General features: G+C 36.1%; 1 protein-coding gene across 3 annotated transcripts in view; it reads right to left on the bottom strand.

The window, feature by feature from the left end:
- IPO8 (importin 8) overlaps window positions 1-12935 on the bottom strand; it is a 46444-nt gene that overhangs the window by 14085 nt on the left and 19424 nt on the right. For all 3 annotated transcript variants that reach the window (XM_048300771.1, XM_048300770.1, XM_048300769.1), the window contains exons 11-21: window positions 12070-12146; window positions 10700-10816; window positions 8354-8443; window positions 7517-7682; window positions 6789-6949; window positions 6221-6346; window positions 5500-5566; window positions 4705-4830; window positions 4139-4236; window positions 3030-3125; window positions 1374-1594 (exon numbers count right to left, since the gene is read on the bottom strand). In XM_048300771.1, the coding sequence (XP_048156728.1) occupies window positions 1374-1594; window positions 3030-3125; window positions 4139-4236; window positions 4705-4830; window positions 5500-5566; window positions 6221-6346; window positions 6789-6949; window positions 7517-7682; window positions 8354-8443; window positions 10700-10816; window positions 12070-12146 (1345 nt within the window). The remainder of the gene's footprint in view (window positions 1-1373; window positions 1595-3029; window positions 3126-4138; window positions 4237-4704; window positions 4831-5499; window positions 5567-6220; window positions 6347-6788; window positions 6950-7516; window positions 7683-8353; window positions 8444-10699; window positions 10817-12069; window positions 12147-12935) is intronic.

The following is a 12935-nucleotide window of genomic DNA, read 5'->3' as shown; positions in this document are numbered from 1 at the left end:
TCTTAAGAAAACAAATGGTCTTCTAGAAGCAGTGCTCTCCTGAAGGAAAAGGAGGAAGTCCCTTGCAGCACATCACAGCGCCTCACCAGCAGTACTACAGCAAAAGCCCTACCCTACACCTGCAAGCCACGAAGTGAGGAGACAGCACAGAAGGAAGAGTGACTTTTAGATTTAAGCAATATTACAGATAATTATTTCACTGCTGGCAGCAGCAGATCAAAGAGATTTTTGATCCTCCGCTGCCATTCAAGTGCAGTCTGGGCAGAATGACGGGCATGACAATCACGTGTTTAATTTTCATTTTCACAGCCTTTGTCAGCCTTTGTCTCAGATCTAAATACGAGTTTATTTGAGCAGTAGTTTCTTTAGCTGATGCTTTCTGAAAGCAACACAGAAGAACTGAAAATTAAGCTGTAGCTCACAGTACTATTTGAGATTGGGGCCTAGTCAGACCCTCAACATTTTTCCTCTCTGAATCTGACTAGTTTCTCACTGAATGCTCCAGGATAAACTGTTTTAGGCTATAAATCTCTTTCAGTTTACCACCTGTAGGGAATATCTTCTTTCCTACCATCTCTGTATGCATTCAGCATGTGATATGTAGTAGAAAAAAATGAAAGCACAAAGAGATGAAGCTCAAGAACTTTGCTTCAGCCATAAAAGAAAATTGGTACGTGTAAATCCTAAAATGTCTTGCTCTTTCCTAAAGCTGATAGATATACAAATAATTTAGTAATTAACAATAATATAACCACAAGGTGTGGAAGAAGCAACTTCAGGAAGACACGGTCTAAGCCTGTCCGTACACCTGCAGGCACATGTCAGCCTTCAGTAACAAAACAAAACTCAAGCAGGAAGGTGAGAGGTAGCTGTTAACTACATCTGACTGTCTGCTTTGCCTTTAAGTGGATTTGAATCTCACAGTTAGACACCACATCTCAGCTGAGAGGCAAGCACTGGCCTTCACCTCTGCTCAGCATCAAGTGCATGCTTTGCTAGGTGATGACAGGCTTTGTTCCCCTTCATTAACTTTACAAATATTCAGCTCCTGCCTGAGTGCACACCCGTGCAGCACACACACATTCAAGGGAGGTCACAGTGACGTTTAAGTTCAGCAGTATGCTAAGCAGTCAATGGCACAATGATAAACATGCAAGTTGATTGTGAAGAGCCATTTAAAATTCAGAGTGTGGGATTCACTGGAAAGAGTAATGCCTTTTTAAATTAAATAGAGCAGTTAAAAGTAACTTACAAAATACAGAACAGAAAGTACAGTATACAGTATCTCAGATAAAAAGTTAACATGCTGTTGAAAACTTGCTGATCAATTCCTAATATTGTAAAAAAAAAAAAAAAAAAACTTCAATACTTGCCCAAAAAAACAATCTGTGTCATTCATCCACTGGTTTATGAACTGTGCAGTGATGGGCTCAGGATTGTGTGGAAATCTGATGTTCTCCAAGGTGTGCAAAAGTAGGTCAGGATTGTAGTAGAGTGCAGCTATGGCAACTTGAAGACACATGGTACGAAGCTCACTTGTTTTAACTCCTCGAGTCAAGCGCTCCAGAACAGCCTCCACAAAGAGGGGAATACACTGGGCATAAGAGAAATGAGAAAAAAAGAAAAGGGAAGGAAAAAAAAAAAAGAAAATAATCATTAGACATGTTGCTAGATCACACAAAATTTTATACTACTTTTATCAGAATTATGTCCTGAGTTATCTGGAGTTCAGCTATAGAACCTAGGAACACATTCTATTCCCTTTCTAGCCTCCAATCACACATTTATAAATGTTCCCCAAAACAGCTCTTCTCTGAGCTAAAAATTGCGATGTTATTCTGAGCACAGAATATTTGGGGCCACTTGGTGAAACTTGTTCTAGCATGCATACAAGCTTCAGAAAGAAACTCAGACATTTTCATCTTTAAAGAAAGATACCAAACAATTTCAAAACTAACAGGCATTAGAAATTGAATTATCTAAATCTGTAACATAAGAAGTTTTTCCTAATATATGTAAAGTGATGTTAAATTTCTTAAAAAAGTTTAAAATGAGTTTGTTCTGATAAAAGCAAGTATGCACAAATTTCTAAACAATGATATGAACATCTTCTAAACATGTATATATTTCAATGTGCAGATTTATACTTTACAAAAATTTGGGAAGCACTAGGAAAGTTTTGGTTTATGAGTTTCAGTTCAATGTGCAACCATTTTAATTCACAGAGTTGTACAGCTCAATTAAGCCTTCCACCACACGCTTATTTTCAATGCAAATGTTCAAATGCAAAATTTCAAAAAATGCATTGAATTCACTTTAAACTCTTCCAGATTTCCATTAAAAATAAAATCTTTCAGGGAGCATTTTTATCTTCAATTACTTCAGATTTACACTAGTAAAGTTGTATTGGTTTCAGTGAAAATTACCTGAAAATTTATCACTGATATCCATGGACTGCACTGTGGCAACATCAAACATGATATGTCAAGGTAATTTAGGCTCATTACCCAGAACTTGGCCCTTTATAGGAAAAAGACTACTTTCTAAAAAGGTGTTCTAAGAAACTCTGGAAAATTGTGATTATGTTTCTCCCTGCAATCACAATCCAGTCATGCTAAAAAATCTGCATTTCCAAATGCACTAAGTACTTAAACCATTCCAAGTTCCTGTAGCTTGGAGAAACAACAGTAGTTGGATATGTACAGTTAACCTCTCAGCCACAATAGTTTTAACTCTGTGTTTTGCATCAAAAGGGAAATTCTATTAAGAGAAAGCAAAAAAGGACAATCTTGCACAACATACTATATCCTTATAATTCAGTCTATATCCATTTTGTAGTCATGCCCATTAATATCTTGTCTCAAAACCAAAAAACTCCAACCTTACAAACTCTCCTGAGCTCATTTACTTCTTTCTGTCTTTCTCCCCACTTTATATTTCTCTCAAATTCTCTAATTCCAGCTGTTTCTCTCAGGAATCATGGATCATTAGAAAGCAATAAAAGAGAAAACCTGTTCAATTTGTATCACCTGGTCAATACCCCGTCCTTTGCACTGAAGAACAATCACTTCTAGGAGTTTGGCTGCATGGCACTCTGCATCTTCTCCTGCATCTCCTGTCAGTACCTAACAACCAGAATGACAATTTAATTTATCAGTAGCCACCGACAACACTGAAAGCAAATGCTCCTGTACCTGCATACATCCAAAAATCTCTACACGGCATATACATACGTATTCACGCTAAATTTTCTGGGACACATAATTCACCTCTACAGGACATAAACAAGTGGCTAACAGTGAATTTTAAGAAATAGAAGAAACTGCTGTAGTTCTTAAAGTATGTTATATTCTTTGTATGCCCTCACTTTCCCTTTTTTAGAAAGAAATGTCACTAGTAAGAATTACCGATGTTTTCCACATTGTGTTTCCATTTTTTCACTTCAATTCTAATAGGCACTGGCAGATTAACAGCCTGGTGAAGTGAATGCTATGTCTAGGCTAGTTTCTGATTAAGAACAAGATGTATGCAATTATTCTGTGTGTAGGCACATACATATGAAACTGAGTGCTTCATCTCAGTACATTTCAACCCTGCGGCCACTGTCAATCAAACCTCACAAAGAAGCAAAATTTTCACATTCAAATACTCTAAGTTTCTTAAAAATAAGCAGGTAGCTAGATGCCTAGCACTCTCTAATGCCCCAAATCAGAGGAGGACTACAGAATGATCTCATACTTTATTATACATGAGAGACTCAGCAAAAAAGAGAAACAAGATAAATGTAGGAAGAACTTCAAATGAGTTTGCACCTTAGCTGACAACCAGAGAGTCCAACTGCAAGATACATAACCCAAGGAAATCAGGCTTCATTAATTCCCTACCTACCAAAATAGCTCTCCATAGAAGAGAGTCAAGATGAACAGCAACTTTCTCCCACACAGATTTTTGCATGTATTTTTTTTAAAGCATGTCGCTTAAAAAGTGTGAAGGTGCTGTGTGTGCTCAGAACTGAGTCAAGACCAAAATTCACTTAGTTCTGAAATGCCTGGCCACCACCTGGCATGTTCAGGTCACTCAGCAACTCTAATTGTTATGTACAAGTGATAAGCTCAACAGTAAGAATCAGAAGGCTTACCTTTTTACACATAGAGTAAATGATTTCTAAATGCTTTGGGTTAGACAGTAAAGTATCAGTGTCAATGGTCACATAATTATGCAAGAGAGGCATCATATCTGCAGAACAGGGAGAGCAAAAGAGAAAACAGTTACAAAAAGTGCTAAGCAGAGAGGATGTAGTCCTAAAGGAGAATTCATTAGTTTAGATTCTTGAATATGGCTGGAAATTCAAACTCTGCAAAAGTCTTTTCTGGAAGAATTGTTCATAAAATGCACTATGCAGGGTGCATTCTAGGAAGAGGAACTAGAGTAAATTTTAATTAATCAATTTTTAGTTTCATATTAATTTTGAATATTCAGCTTTCTTTGAGTTCAGGACCCCTACTCACACTGACAGATTTGAACATGCTTCTCCTACTTAAATATCTCCTGTTACACTCCCACACTAAACAGACGTTCAGGGCATGACTCAAATACACGATCATCTGAAACCAAGACATTAAATGGAAGTGACCCTTGTTAGGATGGGTTTTAGAGACGAATTCTCAAAGAATGAAAACATCAATAGAACAGAAGCGATCGTACCTGCAAAGTATTCAAAGCAATCCTGCTGGAAAACCTCGTACAGAACACCTAAAAGCTGCCACATCTGGGGTGAAATCATCTGGCATGTTAAGCTGAAGGCCAAGGACAGAATTTCTTCATAAAACTCTGCAAAAGACAAACAATTTGAAGCAGGGTGCTTCACAAAGTAAATTTAACTTGCAAATACCTTGAAATCTGAAACCGAGTCCTGAGTCATAGAACAACTAGAAGACAACAATTAGAAACTAAATCATACATAGAAAAATAAAACAAATGGTAAAAGACTCAGACAGGCCTTATGTTGGCTATAGTTACAATGATATGCATAGTTTTCCACTATAAATACACACCAAAAAGATACATCAGCAGCACATTAAAGACGATGCTTCTAACTGATTTACTGAAAAATATATTATTTTCTCAGCCATTGTTTTTTCTGAAAGGCCTTATCACAAAACTGTAACTTTTAGTGCAGCATACTGACAAAGCAGTAATGTAATTGCAGACCATGTCCATAAGAGACTAATGTAATTGTAGACATTGTCCTTTAACACAATTAGCTAGAATTATAATCAGAACACCATCTTCTGCTTTTGACCTCCAAAACACAATAGCCAATCTGACTAATGTACAAGAGTAGATCAGGAGAAACAAATTACAATGGTAAAGCAGGAACTTTCTTTCTTTAAAGAAACACACAAAAAGATAAAATTCTGTTCTGGAAGATAGTAATAATTTATTTACACCAAAAATTATTCTTTTTTTTTTTTTCTAAAAATTATCTCTAAAACATACCGATAACGTGTTTCTGTAAAACAAGGCCAATGATCTGTAAACAAATGCTCTCGAGCTGTTGAGTGATCTGAAATAAAAACATAAAGCACCTTATTAAAAAAATTAGAACTACAGCAATCAAATAAATGTATTTGACTAATTCAGTCTGAGAAGTTCTCCAAATGAAAAAGGCTTTTATCATTTTTAAATGCTGCATTAACAATTGCAAAATTATGAAATAAGGTCTCCCTGATGCCGAAAGAACCTCTTTACCCTGAATACGTGATATGTAGACATACATTGCACCACAACTGGGAGACCAATTCCTAGGCATTCTATCCAAGAAATTGCTGGGTAAACTATAGATATGGGTCACCACTGTAAAAAAACTAGCCTTATGCAAAATATTTCTTCTTAAATTATACTTTAACATGCTGTAATACAACTAGCCACTGTGAGGAAAATTAACGCTACCCCAGCCAAAACCAGCACATTCCAATGAAGCATTTATCAAGTAAGAGCTAAGAATTTTACCCTTGGGACATAAGTTCCCTTGAAGTTGAGAAAGCTCAATGATTAATAAACTCCAAAAGTAAACTTTTGGGCTTTAGATTCAGATCTGTCAGAGATGGCTTGCTACCATCCTGCCAGAGTAAATGCACATTCATGCCAAGTGATGCAACATACACAGAAGTGCTTGTTGTCATGAATGAAAGGAGAAAAGCATGAAGGAAAATCTCACCTCCTTGTGATCTTCCACAACTGTCAGGATTGTGTCAATTGTGTGCAAGATGCCCATGGCCATAACGGTTTTGTCCTCCACTTCCTCATATTCCTCACTCTGAAGTACTTTACCAAATATTTCGGCCTGTGAACAAAACCAAGCAACTTGACATTCAAGAGCGAACCTGTGTTTCTAATTTGTCATTCAAAACCAAGGCAGTTAACGCAGCAGCAGCAATGCTTTATCTGTAAGAGCTGTCAGCACTGAAAAATATGCTTGCTACTTTTGAAAGGGGAACGTAGCAAATTAAAATCTCCTTTTTTTTTAGAAGTCTGACTATGTTAAGTCATTTGAAATGCTAAATAGTCAGAGCTTGGCTCATTAAAACCAGTGACACAAATCAGTATCTTTGAAAAATCAACAGGTTTTAAAGATGCTTCATAGAGAAAAAAAGCCATAAATACTGTAAATACTACAGGTGGGCCCTTATAAAGATTACTTTAAACAGTGCACACTTCAAACAGAGTTCCTTTACCAAATTAGGCATGTACTTCTGACTGGACTGTTATTTCCCTATTGCTCTTACCAGGTGCTGAGTCATGTCCACGGCAATAGTAGCCACTTCCTGGCTGTACTCATAGATCATCTTCTGGATTACATTCGTAAGATCATCGTTTTCTGTCTCTCTGACAATGTGCAGGAGCTCCTGCATCACTGGCCTTACATAAGGCTTCACATATTCCTTGGCTAAAAAACCAATAGGAACTAGGTGAAATCAACTATCTATAAACACAAATATACATACAGCATCTCCAAACTGCCAGGTAGCTGACTACTCTTGAACAAAGTAAGTTTTTTTAATGTGAATTCACTAGAGAAATAAAAAAGCCAAAAAACATACCCAAGGCAATTTTACAGTCCATAGCTAGTAGGCAAAGTAAATTGCGTAATATCGCAATGCCATCTACAGCTAAAATCCAGTTTTGAGGAAATATTTGCTCTCATATATAAGCAGTATTCATTCTTAAACATAAACACTACTTCACTAAAAAAAACCAAAGACAGGTGATATTTACTTTATTAAAACAACCATGCTGATTCTAATTTCTTTTGTGCCAAAAAAACTTGAAGTCAGAATTCTGGGATGTATACAGTAACTAATGAGCAAGTGAAGCTGTCTAAACATGATGAAATATTCTGAAATCTGTCTTTAAACGGCAGAAATGTTTAACAGATAAATCTGCACCAACCTTCTCGTCTCTACAAAAAAATCAATAGATCAGTGTATACAGCTGATGAATCACTGCCACATACCTTGCTCTTGGTTGCTTATTAAGGTCTGAAGAGCTATGGCTGCTTCTACTTTGACAGGCATTTCCTTATCATCAATCAGGCTCTTCTTTGCCAGCTCTACTGCATTCCTCAAGTTTAGCTCATTGTGAAATTTCAGAGCACTGAATGAATGAAGTACCCAACAGGACTGCAAGGCAAAAAGAGAAGCAAGTTAGGGACTATGGTAATTTTAAGCATTTTTAATTGATTCAAAACCAATATTAACTATCTCCCTGTTTGAATGCACTGCTTTTTTTTTCCCCCACTTAATTATGGTGTATTCATACATTAAATGTAACACAAGTTTTGCACTCAAGAAGTTCTTTATTCTCCTTTCCCAAATTCCAATAAACTCAGTATGCACATAACTGGCATTCATAGCTTTGGTACTTCTGGGGGAAATAAAATCAGAAAAAAAATAACGAAAACTGTTTGTCTATGACTGATATTGGCACTTGGGGATTCTCTTCAAGCAACACTCAAACTGACATTACCTACTTGCAGAAATCCTGCCTATTCTTCACAGCCATCCAAGTACTCTAGTTATTGAGCTCTGCTATGAAAAATGGCCACAATCACTGCTCAGATTCTCAAGTTTGATTGAAGAGGTGAACATTAATACAACACAGAGCCTTCATCAATTCATTTAACTGAAAAACCATTTTTAAATCAAAATAATGAAAAAATACTGCACAAGAGTGTTATTTTAAATTTTACTATGTATTTACTTAATTTCTTTCTTCAACATTCAGAATGAAATCAAACTGCAAAGGAAGGAACCATGGCAAATACTGGAATTGATGTAACAAGTGAACTTACTCGAGCTCTAAGATACCCCAGGTTAGACATGAACAAGGGAAACACGTGATTCTGTAACATCAGTTCCATTTGATCCTTGAAGACACTCTTCTGTTGGAGTAAGGAAAAATTAATTTTGGAGACCATTCATTTTACATACTTCTGTCTAGCCCATAATGCATTTCAAATATCAACCATGGGAAATACAATTATTTGTCTATATAATAAAGCCATTGTCCCACAAAGAGAACTGAATCCCTTACCTTGAATAGAACAAACTCAAGAGCATAGCAAGTTCAAAACCAGGTAAGTGAAAGAACTGTACATACAATACTCAACTTGGCATTATTCATTACAACCTGTAAACTGGAATTTCCATGTTATTTAAGGCAATTAATTCCAGCTGATTTTTCTTAAAAACTAACTAGGATCAATAACCTAGTACTTCCATTCTTCCCAGAAAGGAGTACATACATACCTGAAGATAAATATGAGCCTACTATGGAATAGATCTGAGTTTCAAATGACCTACTGTTACTCTAAATATCAAAACATATTATTTTGGACACTACAGCAACAAATCACATCTTTTTTTCATGTTTATTAATGGCTGAAGATAATTCCTTTGTGACAGAAATCTCCTTAGCTGCAGAAGGATACTGGATGAGAGTTTTTCTTCATTATTCCAACCTTAGCAAAACCCAAGATACTCACAGGAAGCTAGAACCAGCACGAAGATTTGAGACTTTCCTTATAGTCTCAGAACAATAGAAAAGATACATGCTAGGGATGCTGTTACCATCCAAAGGAACGATTCAGTGGCTAAGACAGGAAGAGGGTGAAATGGGACATTCAGTACAACACGTATCTTACACGATCACACTTCATTTCACCAATGCATACAGCATTTTTTCCATGCTGATTCCCCAGAGGCACATGAAGGACTAAGCAGAGAAACAACAGAGAGAAAGGAAAATAATGCTCCTTTGTGCACACAGGCCAGAAGTTTGCAGGCATTGAAATGGAGCTGCTGTGGGGAGCCAGGTGGCTAAGGCAGGGTCATTGTGCCTGTGAGCTCCTTAGACGCTCTACCTCAGTCAGCTTAAGAGACAGAAAGCACTTACAAATCCAGGATTTTATATGGAAACAGCTGATGGAATGTTGCTATGTATCAAATTCAAAACACGAGAAATTCAGATTTTAAAGGGGTCTGCAGTGTCTGGGGTTATTACTCTTTTATAAAGTAAAATATAACCTCATGTTTCAGGACTGAAAATTTCAAATAGGAGCAGAATATTGGAATAAATCCTCCTTTTTCCCCTCAGGATAGAGATAAGTATGTTAATATGAAAGTCTCCTTACAACACAACCAATGTCATCCTCTTTCATTGTTATACTCCAGCATGAGGAAGGGCATTTACAATCCAAAATAATCTACAAAAATTCTGCAAAAGTGACTGATGTTTCAGGATTTAAGATCAGCTAACAGATTGGTACATTGGTGAAAAAAGAGATGGTAAATCTTGGTAAGATGTTGCTTGTAATAGGAAGACACATCCTGCACAGAGAGACAAGTCAGACAAACTATAATAAATTACTTTTAAAAAGAAGCCTCTAGAACAAGGTCACCATTCTCATGCTAAAATGATAATGATTTGGAAATTACTTTTGACATGGAGCAAAGGCATATTCTGGACTCCACCATCTACAAAAGCACCAGGCAAACTGTAATCATTATTAATTAGAGAGCAACAGTGTGGATTAAATTTGTATTCAGATTCCAGAAAAATACTCAAAATTCTGAAGATGCTGTCTATAAAATAATGGAGGAAGGCTCTTTGTTCTTCCTAGCTTTTTTCAAAACTCCGAACTGGCAGAAGAAGTAAGACTTAAAGCTACACATTGCAAAGTAAAAAAGTTGGAAAGCTAGACAAAACATTCCTGCAACATGTTAAGTAAACCTTTTCCTGGAACCAGAAGAAGCCCATAACAGTGCAGGCTGTTGGGGAATTTCATAAAGAATCACAGGCAATGTTGCTGATAGAATGCATGTTTGATTTCTTAACTCTTCCATTTAACTAGTAAAGCAGGAGGGGACCAGGGGACTGCTCTCTAACAAACAGAGCTTTGGAAAAGCGTGAGAAGGAAAATCTGTGTATAAAACTGTGATATAAAAACCAGGAAAGAATGTTAATATTTTTAAATAAACAGACTCTCATATTCTGATTGCAATCAGAGTGCAATCTCTCTACAGACTTTATGAATATGGCTAAGGGCTAGCCATACTTTATAAAGCAAGACTATTTTATTTTAAATCACAGTTGATAGCAGGAATTGCAAACCTTTTTCATTTCTTTACCCACTTACCTTCAGTAAAATATCTGCTAGGGATCCTATAACATGCAAAGCTCCATCTTTTTTCCTCGGATCAATGTTTGGCTCTGTCAGAATCTGGTAGCAATATGCCATCATTTTTGGTAATACCTATGCAGGACAGAAAACACACAATCCCCTTTTGTCAAGTTATTTCAATAGCATCGTTTAAAAAATTCGCATGACATTTTCAAGAAGAAATTTTGTTTTGGCCAAAGCAATGTGAGGTACTAAGTGTAGCATCTTTCAATAGTTAAAATGTGGAACTATGGAATTTTCAACTTTTCAGCCAAACTGGTCAAAATTAGGTTAATCTCCTTGAAATTTTGCATTACTAATAGCAAGTAAGGTATTTTTGTTACTGTCTTGAGGCAAATCAAAAAAGGTGATGAAAAGGCACCTCACCCATTTTTTCCCTTAAGTTCTTTTCTGGCTTGTCTCACACATAAATATAAATACATATGCGTGTGTACATATATGTATGAAAATATATATGTGTATTTTCAAGGAGAGCTTGGACTAAAACCTCATAAACTTAATTTGATCTATTGATTTTGGCAGTAGTTTCTAAAGTTGACTAGACTTAGAAAAGTTTCTTAGCAAAACCAGCTGAACGTGATTTCCACACCCATTATGTCCTTTTCCAATTCGCCATTTTGATGGTCTAAATACAAATTATGAAAATGAAAAGGAAGATCAGTGGACAAGAACTGTTTTGACAATAAGGAAGTAGAAAGGTCATATTCCACCTAATGTAAAGACTGTGTTCTCCTCTGAAAATCCACCTGGAAATGGAGGTCCATGATTACTGGACGTTAAAATGGAACCTAGAAAAACATTTGCTGTTTTAGCAAACTGCTTTCCAGGGTTTGCCTGGGTATTTTTGCACAGATCACTGTAAATACAGAAGGATCTACAGAAAAGCTTCATCCTCATTTAAAGAGGAACTGTATGAAATGGGTTTTGTCCTTGCTAATTTCATTGCTGTTAAGAAGGATTTTTAAACGGCATCAGTGAAAATTAATAAGTATCAGGTCCACTTTCCCTCCTGCTACAGTTAGTGATACTCAGAACAGCTGTGACAGAGGCTGTTTGTAAACTTGGGAGAATCTATTCCAATACATCTATTCCAACCCAGTTTGTATCTGGCAGACGAATTTTAAACCTGCAAGAAGAATCCACTTAGTATTTATACACGCCATACTTTAACTCTCCCAAAATCGAGAGCATTCAGCCAGGACACATTTGACTACGTAGCAGCAAGTAGATTTTTCAAGAATAGCTTCCTGTACCATCTTCAAACATAAGGGGAAAATAACATTATTAAGGAAAATGCAAATAATTAAAAGCCACTGGTTTCATACCTCTTTTCTCTTCTTTGCAGCAGTGTAAAGGAGATTCTGTGCTGCTGTTGTTGTGGATGCATAGTCCTCAAATACATCTGAAAAATGGGGAGAAAAAGGCATTAAAGTTTTTTTCTTTTCTGAATAATTGATTTTTTAAAAACCATCTTGTTTTTCGGGTATCACAAAATCTGGATGAATTCATAACCTCAAAATTATTGACATGATTGTCTTCATGGTTAAAAATTCAGACCCAAGCTTATGTCACATACCTTAACAAAGCATTTACTTCTTGCCTTCCAAATCCACTGCCACTCTTCATTCCCTTAATTAAGAATATGCTATTTATTCATTAGCTTTTTTGAGACCATAGACAAGGGATGAAAAATCCCATCTCTTTTTTAAATTAAAACCCCTATAGGAAGAACAACAATACATTCCAGTACCATCTGTATACCATGTGTACACATTTTTGACTCCATTTTATTAAAACCTCATGGGAAACTTTTTGTACGTTAAAACTACTTAGATCTGAGGTTGTTTTATATCTGCTGAAAGGTCAAGTTTTTTAGTTTCATTCATTGCAAGTAAACCTCCTCTGTTCATATTGAAAGTATAATTTATATGTTGGAAAAAAAACCTCCTGCAAATATGTTCTAATCCAAACATCCCTACACAAACTGGATGAAACTAAAAGATTTTAAAATGTGATCTTAAAATGTGACCCAAATTACATACCAACTTTTCCTGAAAACTTTAAGATAAAACATCATTAAGAAATATTACCAGATTACTGGAATTCTTGCTCCAAATGAAAAACTGCCTCACTAAACTTGCATTTAATGTACTTTGATACTTGAGTGGTTTTTTACCTTCCATGATACAAT

Source organism: Corvus hawaiiensis, chromosome 4 (genome assembly GCF_020740725.1).
Source record: "Corvus hawaiiensis isolate bCorHaw1 chromosome 4, bCorHaw1.pri.cur, whole genome shotgun sequence".
Classification (NCBI taxonomy): Eukaryota; Metazoa; Chordata; class Aves; order Passeriformes; family Corvidae; genus Corvus; species Corvus hawaiiensis.
The sequence above is the reverse complement of the archived record's forward strand: the minus strand, read 5'-3'. Positions and strand labels throughout refer to the sequence as shown.